Genomic DNA, 22549 nt, shown 5'->3' with positions numbered 1-22549 from the left:
TGAGTCCAGGCTGCCATCTATTTCGATTTAATTTACAATTTTTGTTTACGAAATCGTGTGAAATTCTTAACAAGGGTCTCATCGATGAAGAAGTTGCGTCGACCGCAGCTCCAAAAACATACAAAATTAGATATATCATGGAGTATTTGTTTTTTAACCTTTGATAGAACAATAAATGTGGGAGCACTAAAGAATCTTATAAAGTTTTTGGAGCGTCAGGCGCATCTGGATGAGACGCATCGAGGAAAAGTAAACATGCTGTCATCGTTGGATGAACGAAATTTGGGTGTACGCTATTACGCTGCCTGCCCAAAATGGCAATTACTCGCTGACGCCTTTTAACAGCTTCATTTATGCCCGGATTTATGCCCGGTTAGCCGTGGATCTCATCTTAATATCTATATTAAATAATCATTCAAATAATGGAACAATGGGTTTTCATTGTTTTGTTTTGTTTTTTAAATTCATAAAATTTTCCCGCTCTGCACTCCTTCTGGAATATACCAATAAAAAAAATACCAACTTAAATAACAAAATACTTTCCTGCGAAGATACCGAAAAATTCGAGTTCCAGTTTAATCAGTAGTTTATGGTTCTAGTTCCAGGGCTCCACAATTTAGCCAGAGCTGCCAGATCCGTGAAATTTTCAGCAGTGACTTCACAGAAAAACAAAACAAAATTCACGGAACTCAAAACAAGTGGAAAAATTCAATTTCGCAGCAGGAAAAATCAATAGTGACAGTCAGAGAACACGCACATTGGACGCCATGTTCCACTTCAGCGGCTTCAACATGATGTTCCCGGAGGGACGCAGCTTCCATGCCACATACAAGTGCTACTCGGTATCGATGCTTCCGGGCAACGAGCGCACCGACGTGGAGAAGGGCGGCAAGAGTAAGTGCTCTCCAAGCCTTGTGCTGAAAACTATCCCACTCCCACTCAGATACCATCTCCTTCCGTTACAGTCATCATGCCGCCATCGGCCCTGGACACGCTCACGCGCCTGAGTGTCGAGTATCCGATGCTGTTCAAGCTATCCAACAACAAGAAGATGCGCTCCTCGCACGCCGGCGTCCTGGAGTTTGTCGCCGACGAGGGCAAGTGCTACCTGCCCTACTGGATGATGCACAACCTGCTGCTGGAGGAGGGCAACATACTGAGCATCGAGAGCGTTTCGCTACCCGTGGCCACGTTCTCCAAGTTCCAGCCGCACAGCACCGACTTCCTGGACATCACCAATCCCAAGGCCGTGCTGGAGAACGCTCTGCGCAACTTTGCATGCCTCACCAAGGGCGACGTTATCGCCATTAAATACAACAAAAAGATCTACGAGCTGTGCGTCCTGGAGACACGTCCCGGCAACGCCGTCAGCATCATCGAGTGCGACATGAACGTAGAGTTTGAGGCGCCAATCGGCTACAAGGAGCACAACGAGACCCAGCCCTCGGGCTCGGGCCAGCAGGGCGCCCTGGGAGCTGGAGGCAATGATGCCAGTGCCCCCGGAGCTGCCCTAGAGGAGGTGGTGGAGACGTTCAAGGGCTCTGGCGTGCGCCTGGATGGCAAGAAGAAGAAGGAGAGTCAACTGGAGACGCCAGTTCTCAAGAAGGTTCTGCCCCGCGGCGTTCCGGATTACGATTTCAAGTTCGGGCAGATCCGGTTCGATCGCAACATCAAACCAATCAGCGACCGTGGCAACGATGAGGCCGGCGGCTCAGAGACCGGATTGGATGCGGATAGCTTCCACGGCACGGGTTTCTCCATGAAGAAAACTCGAAAGTAGCTTATAACTCTTAGCTCTAGTTTTATTATGTTTCCCTCGGCCTGGGCCTGGGACATGACTCTATAGACATAAAATGCTTCAAAGTTTTAGTGTCAACTGGATGGCTTTCTGCTTGGGAGTCGGCGGCGGAGCTATTGTGGTCATGGGCGGCAGGCGGCGTATCTTGCGACCGTGCTTGCCCTCCTTGCGCTTCCAGAGACCCGACCGTGGACGGTTGCCCATCTCGCGCATGCGCTGGGCACTGCCCACGTGCTCCTTGTTGTGCTCGGGATTCGAGAGGCGACCCACGGTGGCCATGCAGATGCGGTCGAAGGCAAACTCCCGCTTGGAGGGCAACTGCACCACGACCTTGTCGTCGAACTTGCGCAGAATGGTCCCGAAGGTTCCGGCGGCGTGGATGAGATGGCACTGCTGGCCGGGATTCTTCTCGAGGCAGTGGATGCGAGTGCCCACCGGCATGGCGCCCAGCGGGTAGGCATCGCCCTCATTGGGACGCACTGCGGGAGTGAACAAATGAGCACTTAATGGACACACAAGCGAAGCCACCTACCGGGAATACGGGGAATGACGCGAGAAGTCTTTAGCACGTCGCCTGCCTTCATGTTCTCCGTGGCCAGAATGTACTTCAGCTCGTCGCCCACCGCCACCAGAGCTACCTTGGCTGTGCGGCAACCGTCCTGCAGTATCTCCAAGACGAGCTCCTCCAGCGGTGCTCCCTCGGCAGGTCCGTCACGCACCCACTTCACCCAGCGGTACTGTTGCTTGATCCCGCCACCAATGCCCTTTGCCACCATGCGACCACTGACTGGGTCGCGGCCGGCCAGGTGTGTGATCTTCAGCGGCGCCACCGTGTACTCCTCGGGAAAGTGCACGATCCGGCGGAACTGCTGACCGGCTCCGGGTTTTGGTTTCTCCACGACTTTGGTTTTGGTACGCATCTGTTGCAGCGCCAGTGCGGCCGTGGCGGCCCTCTGCGGTGGCTGCAGCGTGAGGGCAGAGTTCAGCAGGCGCGTCAGGCTTTGCATTTTCACAGACGAGACGAAATTGATCTGTTACAAAACCAGAGCACAGCACAGCTGATCGAGTGCTGCCAGACGGGTCGATTGGAAACCACATGCGCCGAACAGTGGGTCGTTTTCTCAAAATGAGTCTGAAATTTTAAATGTATATATATTCTCAATATTGGCAAGAAAAGTGTATCAAGAAAAATAATGTTTATTATGCCCTGTTAACCACGTTTTTTCTGCAATTATTTATGTGCAAATAACTTAGTCTGATGAACGCTGATTTTTACAACGAGTTTTCGGAAAAAGAGCCACTGTGCGCCGTTTGTTGCGTCTTTCCTTTTGCTGTCTTCGAGCACGCGTTGCCACCCGGTCGAACATCCGTTCTCTTCTTCTTCTCCTTTTCATCGTGCTGCGGACCGCGCTGCGCTGAAAGCAATAAGAATAGGAAAAACCGCATTAAAATCGCTGAAAAAGTGCACAAATTGGCTTTAAAATATTGTTCAAATACTAGTGTTACGTATATCATAGAAAAGTTTTCGGAATTCGAGCGCAGAACGGCTGAAAAAAGGTACGAAAAAAAGGAAAATAAACAAGGCGAACGAAAAATAATATACACACACAAACACGCAGTGAAAAACGTGTTGTGTGCAAAAATATAAACAGGCGAAAGAGAGAGAGAGGAAATCAGCAGTAATAATAGAACCAATCGCAGAGAGAGACGAGACGAGAGGACAAAACTAAGGAATAAAATATATAAATTTTGGAACATGCTCAAGTGTTGTACACACGCACACTTGCCAGTGCATGAGTGTGATGTATATGTGTGTGTGCTGTAGGCTCAAGTATGTGTACATATTTTGATGTTAGGTGGGAAAAAAAGCGGGCGGCATGTTTACGCAATCGCCGAGCGAAAAGCAAGAGCGTTGTGAAAAGTGTGCTTTTTGTGAGACAAACATGCACATCCGACAATATGTGTATATGTATGCGCAGGTGGAGTCGGTTGCTAGCTGAAAAATCAACGAGCGGCATTTTTTACGCATTTCCAATACGCTATCTATGTGTGTGTGTATGTGTATGTGTATTTTGGTGTTTTTATTTATTTATTGTGTTCCTCTTTCGCTGCTGTTGAGTGTGACCTAACGACGTATGTATGTATGCAAATGTATATATACAAGAGAGTTTATAGCTGTGTGTGCGGGTTTATTTATATGTATGTATGTATGGGCGTTTGTTTGCCTTTTGTTGTTCTCGTTAATTTTATTTTGGTTTCATTTTGCATGTTTATGCATGCAAGCTCGATCGATTGATAGGTTTATGGAGGAGGGATCCATGTGGTGGGGTGGAGGAGATTCTGCTTTGTTTGTATGGGTGAAGCCCACGAAACGACATAAGTAAAGAGCCGAAGTAAGCTCGTTGCTGGGAACAGTGGGAACGGTAATTAGAACGCTGCGCTGCGTCTGCTAAACGAGTACAGTGGCTCAAAATCAAGATCCACGTGTGGTTGAAAATCATACTATGAGTAACACCTGTTCGACTTGATATTTGTGGAAAATTAAATTTTTTCTTGATCCTCTTGTTTATTAATAATTCAGAAGTTATGTGGAATTATTTAAATGTATTTACATATCTATGTGATTATATGTATATTAATGTACACAGTTTGTAAAATACTACGTTTTCATGTTGGAATAACTCCTTTTTCCAGGCTTATTATGTAAAATAGTTAAGAACTTTATAAAGCTGTCTTCAGGTTCATTTGAATTCTATATAAGCAATTTGCTCTAAAATTTGTACATTTTACAACGATAAAGGATTAACGTCATCTCGACTGTTTTGGCAACACTGGTCACCAAGTAAGAGTGGAGAGCACATCGAAATCCTGTTGTTAGGGTAACAGAATGGTGCGAAAATCCTAATAAAAACAAGTCTGCACGTGAGTTGCGGCACAGTTCTGAACTCAGTCGGTAAATACACATGTGATCTAATGAATCTAATATACCCCGATACTCGTTGAGTACCGGACATAGAAAACCGTAGCGTAGTGCGCTGCAAGCTCCATAAAGGGTGGTGTGGTGGGTGGGGGGTATTTTCCATTGCGATGCCTGCTGTTGCTCTCGCCGGCACCACACTACACTCTACATACTACGCCAATGAATTCCCGGGAAAAGCAGAGAGCGCACGCGTGAACCCTGCTCTCATTTTCGATTGTGTGTACGTGTGTGTTTACTCACGTAGTGTGGCGTAGTAGTAGTAGTGTTATTATTATTTTTATTGTTGTTGTTTTTGATTCTCTTCTTCTTGTTGCCGAGCAAAACACAGATACACACATGCATACATATGTGTGTGTGACTACGATTATATGAGTGCTTGTGCGGCGGCTGCGGTAGCAAAACAGAGTAAAGCAAAAACCGAAACAGAAACGAAGTGGAAGACGAAGACAGCGACAACGACAGAGAACTGCCAGTCAGCAGGGAAGGGAGAGCGGCAGCGGGTGTGTGTGCGCCTTCGTATCTGTGTGTATATATTTGGAAAATATTTCAGAACCTTGGGGGAAGCGAAAAATGTGCGAAAGCCGCGTGAAAAACTGTGAGAATAACAAAATTAACTAATTTTATGGTTCTCGAAAACGAAATCAAATAATAACAAAGTTCTTCTTCGTGTGCCTGTGTTTGTGTGTGGGAGTATTGTTTCTCTCTATTTACTTTTGCCGAAAATCAATCTTTTACTTAATCGTTTTAGGCCCCGACAAATACAGTAACTAAGCATAGTAAAAGTGGGATTAAATGGCCGCCACTACCACAACCACAACACTAGCAACAACAACCACCGGCAATAGTAGCACCATCAACAACAACAACCACAGCAGCAGCAGCAGCAACAATCACATTGTAACGGTACACACCGTTCTGAACACTCCCACCAGCATTGCAGCCGCTGCCGCAGCAGCCGGCGCGGCCGACGCCGCCACTGTTGCCATCGCCAAGGACATGTTGCAGCTGCATCATGGGGCTGCAGCAGTGCTGAATAACAACAACAACAGCAGCAGCAGTGGTGCCGGTGGCATCAACAGCTCGGAACTGACGACCGCTAGCAGCAACAACAACAACTCAGCAAACCACCCACCTGCCACAACCTCCTCCTCCTTATCCGCATCCGCAGCGGACTCGACAACGACACCGCCGTATGGAGAGCTGCGCTTCAACCAGGAAGTGCTGCCCATCACCGATACCATAACCGTCATCGGACGCAACTCCTCCACGTCGCTGGTTCATTTTAATGTGGCCGAGAACAATCTGGTCTCGCGGAAGCACTTCCAGGTGCTCTACGACTTGGAGGTGCGCGCCTTCTTTGTGCAGTGCCTCAGCAAGAACGGCATTTTCGTCGATGATTTTCTGCAGCGTCGCAATGTGGATCCTCTGAGGCTGCCGCAGCGGTATGTCCAACCATGTTGAACGAATGACTAGCGTCAGGCTAACCTTTTATGTTATCTTCCATTTTACAGATGCTACTTTCGCTTCCCCAGCACGGAGATTCGGATAGAGTTTGAGAGCTACGTGGCCGCCCTGGCGAACGTTGTTCCAGACGCTGCCTCCTCCCCAGCCTTGGCCACGGTCGCGGCTAGCCATGCGGGAAACAACCACAATGCCATTGGCAGCACTGGTGCCCATGTCATCATCACACCGCCGCCACGAGACGATCTGCAGCAGCAGCAGCACCATCACAGCCAACAGCAGCAGCAACAGCATCAGCCAGCGCATCATCTGCTACAGCAGCAACAGCAACACCAGCAGCTACCTTCGCTCCCCCCACTCCCACATGCACCTATCCACCCGCTTCACCATTCAGTCCTTCAGCAGCAGCAGCAGAGGGGCGGCAATGTCGTTGTGGTGCCTCAAGCAGCGCCGGCCCATCTGATAGCCGCCGGTGACGGTACCGGCATCTACGCACCGCTCAAGATATCCATACCCAAGAAGGAGCAGAAGAGCCCCTATCTATCACCAACTGGCAAGTGGAATTTCACCTTATCCAAACACCAAGTAGCCAATTGGAAGCCATATTCTAGTTGGGTTCTGAACATTCGGCAGCTCAAGTGGCCTCACTGTAGAATAGTCAAAGAATACCTGAGATACGTACATATAAGTATAAAAATTTCCACTTCAATGTGCGCTGCTAGCGAACATATTTTGATCAAGCTGATTTTTTGTCAACTGTTTAAACAAAAAATGTTTTGGTTGACTTTCAAAATCATTTCGTAGTAAAATTTGCAGAATTAACCTGTAGAGTAGCCATGGCTTTGACAGCCGTAATGTACGCGATTGTCTTTACCCAACGCTTGAGGCGGGGGATCGAAAAGCGGGCCGCCGAGGCAGCTGCTTCCCAGAGTGAACAGCAGCCGGACGATGGCCCCATTAATTCCAGCCAAACCAAGCCCAAAGCGAAGGCGTGCTAATATGTTGAATAAGTGTGGAAGAAATACTGATATAGAATGAGTATGACCATTGACTTTGTCTTTTAATGGATCATGTTTATCTTTTTTATAGGTACAATTAGCGCCGCCAACAGCTGTCCGGCTAGTCCTCGTCAGGGTTTCCATCAGAATCAGCCCAACAATTACAACAACTACAGCAACAACAATACGGTAACTATATAGCAGAATTTAACTTGAATAATATGCACTTATACATATATGACGCTTTTGTTTTACAGCAGGAGCTGTTCCAGACTCCCTCCACAGCCAGCTATAACCACAACGAGAAGCCGCCGTACAGCTACGCTCAGCTGATTGTCCAAGCAATATCCGCCGCGCCAGACAAGCAGCTGACGCTCTCGGGCATTTATTCGTTCATTGTCAAGCACTATCCGTACTACCGCAAGGAAACGAACAAGGGCTGGCAGAATTCCATTCGTCATAATCTCAGTTTGAATAGGTAGAACCCCCATCACCGACAAATCAAAGTTGAATCCTTATCCTCAATTCCATTGCAGGTATTTCATCAAGGTGGCTCGCTCGCAAGACGAGCCAGGCAAGGGCTCTTTCTGGCGCATCGACCCGGACAGCGGGGCCAAGCTGATTGATCATAGCTACAAGAAGCGTCGTCAGCGCAGTAGCCAGGGTTTCCGTCCGCCCTATGGCATGCCCCGTTCGGCGCCGGTTTCCCCGAGCCACATGGGTAAGTCACATGGATATGGCGTGCGTCAATTGCTATCATAGTGCTAACACTCTCCATTTGTACGTTTGCAGATAACTCGCGCGAGAGCTCGCCACTTCAGGATATTGTGCTGCAATCAGCACCTGGATCGCCAGGCATGTCGATGGAACAGCGCGCTGCTGATGCCGGTAAGAGGGGGAACACTGATTAGACTAGTGATTAAGGGATTGGCCATCTGGCTAGCTTTCAATACTTCTAATTTTGTCTTAGTGTTAACTGATGTTCGGCATTCTTTGTTTTTCTTTTTCAGAAATCATCTATAATTCTCAGAATGCACACCAGCAACAGCAGCACCAACAACAGCAACAACAACAACAGCAGCAACAACAGCAGACGCTGTCCAATAATTCCAATCAGTACAGGTGAGTGTACACAGGGGAAGGTCATGATCACCATCGAAAAATATATTTATTGTTTATTCTCGCAGCAGCGGCAGTCCGTACTATGTAACCAATCAAAATTCCGGCGTAGCCGTGCAGCAGGCGCATACAGAGGGTGGTGTGAGTGCAGGTGGTGTCGGAGCTTTGATTGCGCTAAAGCGAAACCATGTGACGGCCGGAGGACCCCACCCGACCACTGCCACGCTTCACCATCAGCAGCAGGCGGCGGTGCAGCAGCAGCAGCATCAAGAGATTATCTACGAGGAGTTGCCAACCGACTACAGTGGCCACATCGACGCCAGCGAGGAGGAGTGCGTCACTACTGCCGATGCTACCGTGGCCAAAAGACCCAAATATGTGTCCGAGGTGCTCTGATGCGTGCGCATTCAGAAGCATAAGCCAAGCAAGGGCAAATAGTAGGAGCAGTAAGAGCCGGCGGACGGACGGACACGGAAACTCAGTAAAGATCAGCAAGCAGAGCAGAGCGGAACGGAACGGAGCGCACGCGAAGAGATGATTAGAAGCAAAACAAAAAGTATCTCCATCTTGTATATTGAATTTGCCAATCCAACAACCTAGAAACCTAGAAAAAAAAGAATCCAAACAAAATACCAAAACCCTAACGCGAACGAAAAGTTGTATAAAAATTGATTTATGGAATATTTGATGAACGGCCACCAGCCCAATCCAATGCCTGGCCGTGCATCCGTACAACGGAATGCACCATTTTCCAAAACTTGAGACCCCCAAGCTACCACTTAACCTTACCCCTACCCTTACCTTACCAACCCCCTAGATCTGACGAATTCAATATGCTCGATGACGCTACTCTCTAAGTAATATATTAGATTTAAGTTTAAAGCGAAAGTAAAACAGCAAACAAACAAAATTATATAAATATATATATATACATATATATATATATATTCGATTGATTATTGTAATGATTGATTATGATTATGATGTTTAAGATGTTATAGCTATGTGACCGAATTGTGCAAGGAGCGATAAAGTAGGGGACAACCACGTGACAACCAACCAACCACAAAAGTAACAAAAAAAAAAAATACAAACAGGCGAATGAATATCTACCTATCTACATACCTTTACCTATATCGATTTAAAAACATTAAATTACAAACAAAAACATTAAATGATGAAAAATTAATAAGAAAATATCTACAAATTTACGGATACAATAACAATACAAACCATCTAGTATATATACAGATATATATATACATATATATATGTATATGTATACATATATATATATACATATATATATATATATAAAGGAGCAACTGCACTTTATTTCTTATTAATGAAGAAAATCCCATTTAAGTGTTTGGACATATTGTGTATTAAAAAACAAACAAAAAATCAAATGTCAATCTCTGTATCTGGTTTTCTTTTTATTCTAAGATTGATATCCAAAGGCGCTTTTAGGCTTACATTTCTTCGATGCTATCTTATACAACAAATCATATTTGGACTCGAGAGTCAGAAGCTTGGATTTGCCGGGACCCTTGTCAAATTCATGGACATCCATGGCTTCATAGTTGATATAAGTCAACAGATCCTTTACATATTCATTATTGACCTTGTGTTGCTTCGGCTCTGCGGCGTCTGTGCCTTTGTCCGTTTCTTTATCGCTCTTCTCGATTTTAAACGGATTCTCGTTGGCGTAGGCATCGGTTTTTTCGTTGGACTGCGAGGATAGGCCTTTGAACTGCCATTTGAACTCGCAAAAGGAGACAAAGCCATACATGGCAACGTATTTTTCAATAATCTCAAAACGAATGATTTCCGAAAGGGAAAGCAATTTGATGTATTCCCTGAAGACGTCCGATCCCAGCTGATAAACCTCACCGGGTACAGGATCGCGAAGGGACCGTATGACCTGGGAAGGTATCCTTAATTAAATCCTCGTTGGTAATGTGATGCGCATACTCAAAGACTTTGAGCAGATCGGGATACTTCATTTTTGGTATTCTTTGCTTGATAATCTCCATGCAGATGGTTGACAACGTTGGCACCAGGTACATGGTGGCAAAGTCCATTAGTTTGATGATCGTCCCATTGTCGTAGCTGGTGACCGCCTCCTTATCGTATGTGTAAGCAAAGAGGCGGAACTTTTCGAATGTTTTGGCTGTAGTGTCGGACAGCCAAAGCTCTCCGGAGACAGCTTCCGTGAAGCCGGATTGGAATCCGCGCTTGAAGAAGTCCGAGGCAAGTCCCAGGATCACCTTATGGCACTTGAATCGTTTCATCTCGACAATCACGCAACAGTCTGCGAAATCCTCCTCCACGGTAAGGAGTTTAAAGGCACTGGCAAGCCTGCGGAACAAGATCAATGCACGTGTGGATTACCCATTTATTATTTTTAGCCCGCCAGGCGCTTACCATTTCTCCATTGTCTCTCCCCAGTATCACAGTATGCAGCTCAGCAGAAAACAAGATCAATTAATTAGCAAAGAGCTGTGCACCAGGCTCTAGACTGTATATCACACAAATAAAAAGCTTAGGGGTGTTCCAGCCAGTGCTTTTGATTTCATACAAATCATCCAATGCTTTTGATAAAAATTATGGTTGGTACCGGCAACTTTGATGATACTAATTCCCACAGTTAGATAAAAGCTCAAACTAATTAATTTATAACTTGATATTAATCTAAGGGTAAATAAATTCCCATAGATATGTTGTTATGTAGAAAATGTGTAGTTACCATGTAAATATAAGGACATTTTTTTGAGCTTAGTTTATACCTTATTTTATAAGCAATCGAATAAAAAGAGCTAATTAATCTTGTTGAAAATTGATTCATCAACAGGATAAAATGATATGTTTAGCGCTGAGGGTCCTAGTTAGCTAGTAACATTAGACTGAATATCAAAATTGAGAAATATTATTTAGCTATCAGTCTATGTACGGATTTTTTTTAACAAATGAAGGTATATTTCGGTATATTTCTGAGGATCAGACTGGTATATTTTAACGATGAATCCGCAGTCACACTAAAAGCCGGTGGTTGCGCGCGACTTCGTCCAGCTTAAATTTCTTCAATAAATAATTTATTGATTTAAAAAAGTGCTGCTATTCAAGTGAGTACCACGGCGGACAAGCCACTTAAGCTCCGAGGAAAGTTGTCAAGCCCGTTTAGGGATAGAGAGGCTAGGAAAATGATTTTCAAACAGTGTCTCAGATGCTGGTGCGCGCTAGTGAGTGTGTGTTTGTGTGAATATCCTTGTGTATCCTTCTGCAGTCTGGATGGCGCCGCGTGTTTTCGCCATCCCGCGTGGGTGTACGTGTGTGCGCGGGCACATACATACATTTTTGGCAATTTATCTCCACAAAACAAATGCAAAATAAATGAAAAATTTCGCTTGGTCTCAAAACAAATTCCAATTTTGTTTGTGTGTTTGCCTAGAAAAATCAATAGACACGAAAATTGATTCAGAATCGGTTGAAGAAACTGTAAAAGGGGAGGCGAGAGGTGGAAATCGGTTTGCTGCTGAATAAGTTTCGTGGCTTTCTTCACGCTTTTATTTGCTCGCCGCTGACCCGCGTCGAGTACAGTTTACAGTTCCTTTCAGTTTGGCATGCACTGGCCGTCCCATGTGCAGCTGTTTTCAGAGGCTTCCCCGTCTCTGTTGTGGTTCATTGTTGTTGCTTTCGCAGCTGCAGCAACAAACCGTTAGGATCCGACTACACCCTGCGCACACTCACGCATACACTCTCTTTACTCTCATCTCCTCCGGCAGCTTCCAGACTGTTCGAGGATAACAGTTACATTCCTGTTTCTTCACGCTCCCCCGTGACCCGGCATGATTCATTATGCTGCCACCCACTATGGGTGGGACCAGGACACATCATCCTCATCCCCTTGACAGATTTGTTTTTGTGAAATTTTCTTCAAGCTGGGTTAGGCTGTCTTATCAGAATTTTTCCTATTACCTTGTGACTCAAAATAATGACAGATTAGTTAACTTTATTAAATAAAACTTTGGAATATTAATTATGCAAGTTATTAATCACATCACCTTCAAAGATGTAATGCATTTCCAATTTTGTGAAATTGGTTGAACTATAAGAAATGGGCTAAATCGACCCACTGTGCCAGTCTTACGGTTCGTGTGTTGGAGTACAGAGCAGCAGAGTGATAGGAAGCAGCAAATACTTTAACTATGTGTACAGTTTTTTTCGGCTACGAACTAAATATAAAAGCAAAAGAAGAAAACAAAATAGAACAGCAGCAAAAGGAAAAGAAAATGAATTAACATTCTAAAATAGCGCGACGGAAAAAAAAACCTTAATGGCTCTAAGACCTGCACGCGAACGATGCAGTTACTCTGAAACTGCACAGTTTATTGAAACATCCACGGTATTTCGCTTTTCCCATATTTCAACATTTTCTGCTTACGTCAAACAAACCAATTTTGAATTGCAAACAACCAATTTATTCTGCACGAATGATATCACGAGTTAAACAGATTGATGGGAGGGAGAGTTGGGTGTGGGCAGACATTTCGCAAGGTCACCGGAGAACCGACACTCTCTCTTCCCCTTGCAGGCTGCTTCGAAAACTGCGAGTACAGTTTTGCTTTACCCTTTCCCCACTCTCAGTGTCTTCCCATCGCTGGTGTTCCAAAAATCTTAAACAATCCCAAAGCACCTTGAAATCTCTTTTAGATGATTGCCATCGCATTGCAGCATTAATTTCAACTACGGCTAATATTTAACTATAAAACATTAAATTATCTTTCCATAAATATTTTAAATATTTTTGGATAAATGTATTGAAATCCAGCGCATTTCTAGAGTCTGCTGGAACATTGAGAATCTTGAGATTTCCGACATCGCGATCGTAGATGCTCTCCTCTCCTTCCTCAATCTCTCCACCTTCCTCTGCGTTATTGCTTCTGCCAAATGGTATTCCAATATGTATAGATTATTTTGTTGTTGCTTTTATTTGCCTACATACATATGTAAATAAAAACACATATGTGCATATATGTATGTATGTATGTATGTAAAATTCAATGAGGCAGCACCAGACGCCTGCCTTTTGTTGTTTCGTTTCGGCTCCGCCAAAAATTTCGCTCGTTGAGTTTCTTGTTCTTTCGTCTGGCCCGGCGCACGCCCTGCCCGTCACACGTTTTTAGAATCAGCCGACAAACTCGTGATTTGATTGCGGATCGCGTGTGATGGAAAAAACCCCAAAAGAAGTTCAGAAAGAAGTTTAACGAGATGATTGAGGAGACTGCTAACACGATTAGTTATGTTAATGTCCAGAATAGAGAACAGAGCGGAGCAGGCAATTCGGGGAATGGGTAAAAGTAGCCCCGCCCCTTCTGTTTGCGCACCAAATCTGGTACAGTCAGCCGCACGTGTTGATCGTCATTCGCAATGTTGTGAAATTGTGAAGTATACATACGTACATACATTTGTATAATTGTAAACTGAATATACATACATATGTATGTACAGTGATTAATCTCTTAAGATGACAATCAAAGTTCCACTGTATTGGTTCGTCATTGGGAATTTCTTTCAAATATAGATGCTCGTAGTTAGATCCCTAGATTGGAATAAATGAGAATTGAAAGCTGTGTGGCATCCGATCGTGTCGGTTCTCCAACATAGCATTCACTGTACCTACATAAATGTATCCAGCAGATGAGTTTCCATCTCATTTGTCAGTAATAATTGCTAAAGTATTTCTAGATATTCAGCGCTCTCTTTGATTTTTTTTCCGCAAGCTGTTAGAAGACCTTCCACCCGTTTGTTGCCTCAAATTGTTGCACGTGTTTGTTAATTATTTGCTCCTCACACTTGAAAGCATTTTGAAGAAATTTTGAATGCCGGAGGCTTATCGATTGAAATGTGCTCTGGGTCGTCTCCCCTCGGCGTTCAGTTTGACGGCCACTGGATGAGGTGGTGTTAATTTCCAAAAGAGTTGCCCCAGCCGGATTCGAAACGTGACCTTGAACTTGCAGCAACCACCCCCAAAAGGGGAAACCAACCACCACAACAACAAGTGGAAACTGTGTTAAGGGTGCACTAGCGATTGGTTTTGGTGGTACGTTGCGAACCGCCCTGAAAACGGTACGGGTGGCAGGTCTTTACTGAGCCCTCCCTGCCAGGCGCCGCTTGCCATGATCCGTCCTTGGGATATTGTGGAAAATTAAATCGATATTAAATGCAGTTTGCTCCATGGAAGCGGCAGTGTAAATAGCCTTGACATTGGCACCAGCAGCAGGTGGGAGTGCACCTCTCTCCACCATATCACACTCGGCTGCACTCGCAATTCAATTCATTTTAATTTGTGCTTCCAATTTCATTTCCATGTCATAGAATGGTTCCCCCTCTCTCCCTCTCTCTTGCTTCGTGCACTATGCTGCTATGCCTTAACGGTGAATTCCAATTACAGAGAGCAGCCTAGGGTTTCCAGACTGTACATGGCATTTCACAATGGAGTGCAGGGACAGTGGGTCACAATCGTTAATCAATGTGACGTAATAAATAGAAGAGCAGAGAACGATACTGTACAGGAATTTACCCATATATAATGCTATATTTGCCCCACTGTGCGAGCTTATACTCTTACCGATTAATGCATGTTTTATTGAAATGCCATAATTCTCTTGCACTCTTTACTCTCCAGGTTCGAGGACATTACACAATTTCACCGACAGTTTTATTAGCACTGCAATGGCTCTAAAACATTCCGCAGTTGCGTGTTTGGGATATTTTTAGTTCTCAAAGTTCGAAATAGCACTAAATTTGAATTGATTGACGTAGAACTATGATTACATGCTTCTTTGTGGGGGACTTGCAGGCTGTTATCGAATCGTGGCGGTTGGAACGGCTTTGAATGAGTGGAAGTGAGAATTTTTCGCACGCAAAAATATTTCGCGACGATACGTCAGCGTCAGGCGTAATCAGCATAAAGCGTTGCCGACCTTGTCACGACGCGGTGCCAGCCATTGTCCTGGTTACTATCCTTCGACCTCTGCCTCTCCCACTGTGTATGTATGGGTTACATTGGGGAAAAGCCGTTTGGGTTACGAGTATTTGGACACCAAATATGTATTGTTCTGCGTGTGAGAGGTGGGACGCTTTTGTTCTCTGTCCTATTAGGGTGCCAGATGGCTAATTACAAGATGTATGAGTAGGGAATTGAAACAATAGATATTTAGTAGATAGAATTCAATTGGAGCGCTCTCTCTCTGTGACATGTTAGCATACATCAGCCCTTTGTTCGGTCGAATGCAAATCGTTTATATAACCTGCATCTTTGCCCTGGCCAGACATGCCATTGATCTTCATTCTACACAATAAAACCCCATTGTTTGTTAAATTTACACTGATGACTACAATCTGCACAACAAATGACAACAATTGCAGCAATTACAATACGGGGCTGGGTTTGCTATGGAAAAACTACATCCAATTTTCCAATTCCAGTAATGAACTTTCAATTGAAATTGGAAAACGCATTGTTTACCGGTTGTTACCGGTTAATGGCAGTCAGAATACACAAATTGAATGGAATTGAATATTGAATCTAATAATATTGTTCTCCAAAAAAGTACTGAACCATATACCAAAAAGCTGTTTTAACCGGTTCGAATCTCAGTAATACTCGTACCTTATGAGTTTTCATTTGAAATAAAATCGATTCAATTGGCTTTAGACTTTCGAACGATCTGGTCCATTTAGGGAATAACGGGTATTTACTGTGGGGTATAAACGTTGAATTTTAATGAATAATCATCTATGCCTAAACATGTTCCTTTTTCTCTTCTGTTTTTTTTTTTCAGACATGGTGAATAATTTTCTGCGGTGGAAACAAATTAGCTATCCCAAACGTCAGGTAAGTCCCAACACAACTAATCGAATCTCAGAGCCCTATACATAGTTATTCTCTCTATACTTTGTTTTTCTTTCAGTTGGCAAACTCGACATCTTTTAACTCCTACTCAACATAACAAGAAACTTCTTGATTTAACTGAAACATCACCAATATCCACTAACTCAACCAACAACTTGATCGTTTAATCCATCAAACTATACGAGTATGCTAAAAAAGGAGTCATCCGCGGGATTAAATGAAACGAAAGTGGTGCCAATGTTGAGTCTATGAGCAACTTATCAACTGAGCTTGAATTCCAATAACAACATCAGCGAACAGCAGGGATTATTCAGGCCAACAAAAGGAGGAGTTTTTATTTTAACTTTGGAATATTATTCGTTTCGTTCGGTGTTTAGTCCTCTGGTCAAATTGTGTATTTCTAGGATTTTAACTATTTATTGAATATTTTTAGAGGTAGAGCAGAGAGAGAGAGAGAGGATCTGATAGATCAGATCTTTTAGAAGGAAGAAGGAAACATTTCAGGGCATTAGTTACTTAAGTCAAGTCACTCCAAGCACTTTGTGTATCCCACACGGCGAGTTGTTCACCGATTTTCATTATGAAAATAACAACAATGAAGTTTAAGCGCAAATATGGCTGTTTAGAGAATATTTGAAACGAATTTTTCACTTATTAACCAATTTGGATTTTTGTTTCGACCATCATTTGTTACGTAGTCTTGTATTTTATAAGTTCCAATCGATTGTTTTGCGCCAATCGTCAAACCATCCAGCCAGCCATCCACCCAATCCGATCCCCCACAATCCACATTGTTTTTGCAAAAGAGTAAACCATATTTAGTTAGCTTCTGAGGTAGAAGTTCAGAGTTGAAGGGAGAGTTTTGAGTTATTTGCATCCAACCAACGACAACAATCGAAAAAAAACCATCATGGAGCCATTCTCACCGGATCTGCTATGGATGGTCATCATTGGCTTCCTGATCGCCTTTGTCCTGGCCTTTGGCATTGGAGCCAACGATGTGGCCAACTCTTTTGGCACCAGCGTCGGCTCGGGCGTGCTTACCATTCGCCAGGCCTGCGTCCTGGCCACCATCTGCGAGATATCTGGCGCCGTACTCATTGGTAAGCCATCCATCCATAGGCCCGTAAAATACTCTGATCGATACCAACTAATCCATCGTCACCCTGTAGGCTACAAGGTGTCGGACACGATGCGCAAGGGAATCCTGGAGGTGGGCATGTACGAGGGTTACGAAAATGTCCTGATGCTGGGCTGTGTGTCTGCACTGGCCAGCAGCGCCGCGTGGCTTCTGGTCGCCACCTTCCTGAAGCTGCCAATCTCGGGCACACACAGCATTGTCGGCTCCACCATCGGCTTCTCGCTGGTGGCACGCGGAGTGCAGGGCCTTAAGTGGTCCACGCTACTCACCATTGTGGGCTCGTGGTTCATCTCGCCGGTGATGAGCGGCATTGTGAGCATTCTGCTCTTCCTGGCCATACGCCGCTTCATCCTGCGTGCCCAGGAGCCGCTCAAGGCTGGCTTCCGATCGCTGCCCATCTTCTACGGTGTGACATTCTTCATCAACGTCATCAGCGTGGTGCTGGACGGACCCAAGCTGCTCTACATGGACAACATACCCACTTGGATAGCGTTGAGTGTCAGCCTGGGCCTGTCCCTGATAGTAGTGGTGCTTACCCAGCTGGTGGTGGTGCCGCTTCAGCGTCGGAAGATAGAGAAAAGGTTGAGGGCCGAGAATCCGGTGAAGTTCAATTTTGAGGACTCTGTCGGTGAGTTTTTTCTAAGACTCAGGGGAACCTGAGAGGAGAATCTAAATGAATCAATTTCTTACAGAATCCTCGCCATCGGGCAGCCCCAAGAAGCAGCGTCGTCCCCTGTCGCTGGTCAGCGAGGGAAAACCGCTGCCCGCCATCGCCGAGATCACCGAGCTGGTCTCGCTGAGCGACAACTCCCCCAAGACCTTTAAGCTGGCGCCCTTTGGGCTAGCGGCCAAGAACAACAATGCGCCCGGGGAGGAGTACAAAATCGATCCACAGCTGATCAAGAAGGCTGAGGATCTGCTAGGCAAGGCCAGCCTGGACAACACCGATCTCACCATCACCAGCCTCAACTTTATCGACGAGCAGCAGCAACAGCAACAGCAGCAGCAGAACGGACGCAAGCTTCAGGAGTGCTTCAAGCGCATTCAGTCGCCCAAGGAGGAGCACAAGTCGCAGCAGCAGGTGGCCAGCGGTGTGGGAGCCACCGCTGCCGTAACTGGAGCAGCTGGCAAAGGCACCAACAATAATCTGCAGGTGGTGGAGAGTGCCGGAAGTCTGGACCTAATGATCAGCTCCACCCTGTCGCCGAACTCCAGCAAGGTGCCGCTGATCGAGAGCAAGGAGGCGCTGAATGAACAGGAGGACGAGTTTAAGCGGGCCGCCGGTCGTCGTGCGAGCAGTGCCGAGGAGACCGAGGAGATCTCCATGCTGTTCTCGTTCCTGCAGATACTTACGGCCACATTTGGCAGCTTTGCGCACGGTGGAAACGATGTGAGCAACGCCATCGGACCTTTGATCGCACTCTATATGATCTATCGCGAGGGTTCGGTGATGCAGCAGGCGGAAAGTCCCATTTATATTCTAATCTACGGCGGCATCGGCATCTCCGTGGGTCTCTGGCTGTGGGGACGGCGCGTCATCGAGACCATTGGCAATGACCTTACAAAAATTACCTCATCGACGTGAGTGGAATCAATTGATTGGCTCTCGAATGGAAGAATGTAAACACTAATTCATGTTCATTTTTTTTTGCAGTGGCTTTACCATTGAAGTTGGAGCCGCCATCACCGTACTGCTGGCCAGCAAAATTGGCTTGCCCATTTCGACCACACACTGCAAGGTCGGTTCGGTGGTTTTCGTGGGTCATGTGAGTTCAGCGGGTCGCAAAAAGAACCCCGTGCAGGATCAGAAGGAGCTTCAAGCGGGCGCTGAGAAGCTAGCTCGGGAGCCAGCTGTGCCCATGGAGGATGGCAGCGTTGACTGGCATCTGTTTCGGAACATTGCCTACGCCTGGATAGTGACGGTGCCCGTGACCGCTCTGCTTAGCGCTGGCATGATGTACGTGCTCTGCCTGCTGGCCGTAGATGACATGGGTCGGGCCTAGAGAGAGCCATCCATTCAATTATTAATTGTAATTGTCAAGCAAAACTATGTTTCGTAATTGTACAAGTTGGTAAACACACACAAAAAACCTAAGGTTAATCACGCAAAAGAAAACAAAGAAGTGAGCAAATCTAAACAAATTACTCGCCTAACTAAAGCATTGTACTCGTACTTAGCTCCTAGAATGTCTTTGATGCTAACCGATCGATATTAATATGATTTAATATGTCTACTACGCCAAGCATGTCGTGATCATTTTTTTTTATACAACTACTGCGACTATTTCCAGTTAGAATTTGCAAAACCAAAGGAAGCGCATCTCCATTATTTTATAGAATTTTGTGGTCCAAGCCCCCCGATTCAATTTAATTTACAATTAATACCATTAGCTCACGGGTACTCAACTTCCACTCCCCCCCACACCCAAAATATGAACTGCCCGCAGCAATAGAACAGAGCAAAACACTTGAATAAAATACAAACTATGTACAACAACAAAAAGACCTCTATATGAACCTGGTCGATTATCACAACTTTCTTTTCTACTCAGTTTTATCGATTATTAATGTACTATTTGTTCATTTTTATGTTTTTGTTCCTTAAGGACTGCCTAAACAACCTCATTTGATCTTCAAGGCTTTTACTTTTCTTTTTTAGAGATTATTTCGAACTTTTTCGAATTTATTTTTTTAATCATTCATTTCGACACCATTGAAAATCAAGTACTCAAGAGGCTCTCCAGTCCGTCTTTCATTTACATTCCATTTGAGAGTCCAGTTCGTAAAGTATTTCACTATGTAGTCATACGAGAAATAAATACAAAGTTATGAAATATACGCATCTTATTATTCGGATAAAGTTGTAAATGTTTTACATTTGGGATGGTGATAACAGAAACGGCTGAATATTATAAGGATTCGACTGTGGGAAATCCGTAATATATAGGTAAATATACTTGTAGAGATTTGTTTCGAAATAAACTTTAATCATATAAATTAGGCAACTTATTTGCCTCCTTCTTTGCCCAGCACGAATTATTTACTATATTTCGAACAGTTAACTAAAGCAGTGGAATCTGGAGTTCTGCAGACAGCTGTGGAGAGACCCTGGCGAAACATGGTCCTTGAATGAGGATGCCAACTAAGGAAACTAAGTTTGCCGCCAGATACTATGGATATGGCAAAGGGATCACAGTCCAGCTCCATGTAAGAGAATAAATAATAATTTAATAATAATAATTTCCAATAGATAATTTCCTACACATAGCACATCGAACAAAACTAAGATGGTAGAGATTATCTCATAGTCGCAGACTTCCTCCGAAAATCATTCGATTCGTATGCTTAACCCGTTGCCGTCTCTTCGGCTGCGTTCAAATAACCCTACGTCCAAAAGCTCACCTGAGCTCACCTGAGCTTTTGGAGCACAACTTACCTACCTGCTGCGCGCTGAGCTTTTGTCTCACTCTCTCTCTCGGATCCATTCCATCTGCCTGCTAGCGAGTGGAGAGCCAAGCCAAGTGAATAAGTTATTTGGCGCTTTAGTGCCCAGTCGATTTTTAAGCTTCGACGCGTTCGGTTGGGAAAAAACTTTACCCCGATTCCGCGTGCTTTTGAGTCCCGGTGTTGTTTTGGTTTAATCTGAACACTCGTAACGCCTGCGCATTTACCCACAAAACAAAGTTGTCGTCGTTCGGTGTGCAAACTGTTTAAATCATTTGACAAAAACATAATACAGTGAGAAATCGAAAACTTGTGCAACACGTGGTGGAACACATTTGGATTTACGGATTCACGCTTGATAACTGCTTAAAGGTGAGACTTCAAGATGTATAAACAAGATGCTGATACGAGTACTATGAGGCGTACAATTCCTTCGCAGAGCAAGTAAAAAATTCCCCAAAGATTATTTGTATGGGAGGCAGCACTTGTCTCATTGAGTCTCTAGTCTCTACGTACAAGTACTATTACTTAATTTCTCTGCTTAATCCGATTTCCGTGCATTGAACTCTTTTCATCTTTGGGTATTTTCTGTTGCCTTTTTATTTTTGCAACTTCTTGTGGTTTCGTTTCGTATTTGTTGCCTGCTGATTGTTTTTGTGAGTGTGTTTCTTTTCCGTTTCTTCAATCTGTCTGCCCCCTCTCTACCCTCCTCGCTCTCTGCATCTCTCTCTTTGGTTTGTTCTCATTTTATTTAATGAGTTCTCCGGTATTATTGTTTTTGTTTGTTGTTGTTGTGGTTGTATTGTTCAAAAGCCTGTTTTGTTCAATATTATTGTAGTTATACCGTATACACGTACATATATGGGGTCTGAAAACGTTTTAGCAATTTAGCCAAACAGAAAATATTAGCAAGTGGATTTGACTTTAATGAGCGGCTCTTTATCCCAGTTGCAAGATTTAAAGCTTTGGCTTAAATTGATGGAAAATATTGAATGAAACACTTATGTTTGTATGTCCCTCTAAGGCATGTTGTATGTTATCCATTTAACGATATTTCTATTAATTTTAATTGCCTTTAAAGTGGCATAAAGTATTTTTGGATGTTTTGGGATTAAGATTCCCTTTTTTTTTATGATAAATATCCGTTAATGTATTTGACTGTGGCATTTTCCGTTCATTCTTTTAGAGCAGCTTCTCCGACTCCCAAGTCTTCTGCTGATAGAGTATTAACTTCAAAGCTCAAATATCTTCGTTGTAGATCTGTCTAAATATTTTCCCTCAGTTAGCAATGTAATTAACAGCTTGGCAAATGAATTACTCTTTTATCCCATGCAAATCGTAGATGAATGCCAAAATTCTGAGCTCAGCATGTGCGACCCATTTCCCCCCAAATGAATCTCTTCGCCATCTCTCAGCGGCGGACCAACAGGTGCTCTATGGCTTCCAACGGGGTGGCGTGGCAACGATCTCCCGGGCCGCATTATGCTGACGGTTTAGCGGTATTCAAGTCAAAGCGATGCCGACACCAATAGATTAGCAAACTGAACAAACCTAAACCAAACCCACTTACAGAAAGCAAAGAATCGCAGAACAAAAGCCAAACTATCGAAGCCATTAACTGGGCAAAAGCCAGCACCCGTCCGTCCCCGTACGACTCCGGTCCGAGTCGGAGCCAAAAAGTCATTAAAGA

The 22549-nt window shown here is 44.5% G+C and overlaps 6 protein-coding genes across 13 annotated transcripts in view; 4 read left to right on the top strand and 2 right to left on the bottom strand.

Moving 5' to 3' along the window:
• The first annotated feature begins 624 nt into the window (after window positions 1-624).
• Window positions 625-1876, top strand: LOC111071249 (ubiquitin fusion degradation protein 1 homolog). The gene is made up of 2 exons (XM_022362492.2): window positions 625-894; window positions 966-1876. Exons 1-2 carry the CDS (start codon window positions 768-770, stop codon window positions 1778-1780), a joined length of 942 nt encoding a protein of 313 aa, XP_022218184.1. The 5' UTR covers window positions 625-767; the 3' UTR covers window positions 1781-1876.
• Window positions 1785-2870, bottom strand: LOC111071250 (39S ribosomal protein L2, mitochondrial). The gene is made up of 2 exons (XM_022362493.2): window positions 2331-2870; window positions 1785-2277 (listed from the first exon to the last, which is right to left on the bottom strand). Exons 1-2 carry the CDS (start codon window positions 2803-2805, stop codon window positions 1859-1861), a joined length of 894 nt encoding a protein of 297 aa, XP_022218185.1. The 5' UTR covers window positions 2806-2870; the 3' UTR covers window positions 1785-1858.
• Window positions 2871-3186: 316 nt separating this feature from the next.
• Window positions 3187-9511, top strand: LOC111071248 (forkhead box protein K2). 5 transcript variants are annotated; one of them, XM_022362488.2, is made up of 9 exons: window positions 3187-3355; window positions 5527-6220; window positions 6290-6792; window positions 7329-7426; window positions 7498-7715; window positions 7774-7958; window positions 8030-8125; window positions 8248-8359; window positions 8425-9511. In XM_022362488.2, the coding sequence occupies exons 2-9, from the start codon at window positions 5571-5573 to the stop codon at window positions 8750-8752; spliced, it is 2190 nt and encodes a 729-aa protein (XP_022218180.2). In that variant the 5' UTR covers window positions 3187-3355; window positions 5527-5570; the 3' UTR covers window positions 8753-9511. The 5 variants fall into 5 exon arrangements, with proteins under 5 accessions (XP_022218180.2, XP_022218179.2, XP_022218178.2 ...); XM_022362487.2 differs by having other exon boundaries at window positions 7495-7715; window positions 8428-9511; XM_022362486.2 differs by having other exon boundaries at window positions 3189-3355; window positions 7495-7715.
• A 734-nt stretch (window positions 9512-10245) lies between these two features.
• LOC111071278 (kelch-like protein 40) lies at window positions 10246-11000 on the bottom strand. The gene is made up of 2 exons (XM_022362534.2): window positions 10784-11000; window positions 10246-10717 (listed from the first exon to the last, which is right to left on the bottom strand). The coding sequence occupies exons 1-2, from the start codon at window positions 10792-10794 to the stop codon at window positions 10246-10248; spliced, it is 483 nt and encodes a 160-aa protein (XP_022218226.2). The 5' UTR covers window positions 10795-11000.
• A 5465-nt stretch (window positions 11001-16465) lies between these two features.
• LOC111071292 (sodium-dependent phosphate transporter 1-B) lies at window positions 16466-20275 on the top strand. Its single transcript, XM_022362553.2, has 4 exons — window positions 16466-17377; window positions 17447-18043; window positions 18108-18996; window positions 19070-20275. The coding sequence occupies exons 1-4, from the start codon at window positions 17185-17187 to the stop codon at window positions 19416-19418; spliced, it is 2028 nt and encodes a 675-aa protein (XP_022218245.1). The 5' UTR covers window positions 16466-17184; the 3' UTR covers window positions 19419-20275.
• A 700-nt stretch (window positions 20276-20975) lies between these two features.
• The window catches only part of LOC111071334 (brain-specific angiogenesis inhibitor 1-associated protein 2), a 31519-nt gene continuing 29945 nt past the window's right edge, over window positions 20976-22549 (top strand). For all 4 annotated transcript variants that reach the window (XM_022362616.2, XM_022362617.2, XM_022362614.2 and 1 more), the window contains exon 1: window positions 20976-21231. The gene's annotated coding sequence lies outside the window, so the exon portion shown is untranslated. The remainder of the gene's footprint in view (window positions 21232-22549) is intronic.

The sequence above is a fragment of the Drosophila obscura genome, unplaced genomic scaffold (assembly GCF_018151105.1).
Source record: "Drosophila obscura isolate BZ-5 IFL unplaced genomic scaffold, ASM1815110v1 contig_1, whole genome shotgun sequence".
In the NCBI taxonomy this organism is placed as follows: Eukaryota; Metazoa; Arthropoda; class Insecta; order Diptera; family Drosophilidae; genus Drosophila; species Drosophila obscura.
The sequence above is the reverse complement of the archived record's forward strand: the minus strand, read 5'-3'. Positions and strand labels throughout refer to the sequence as shown.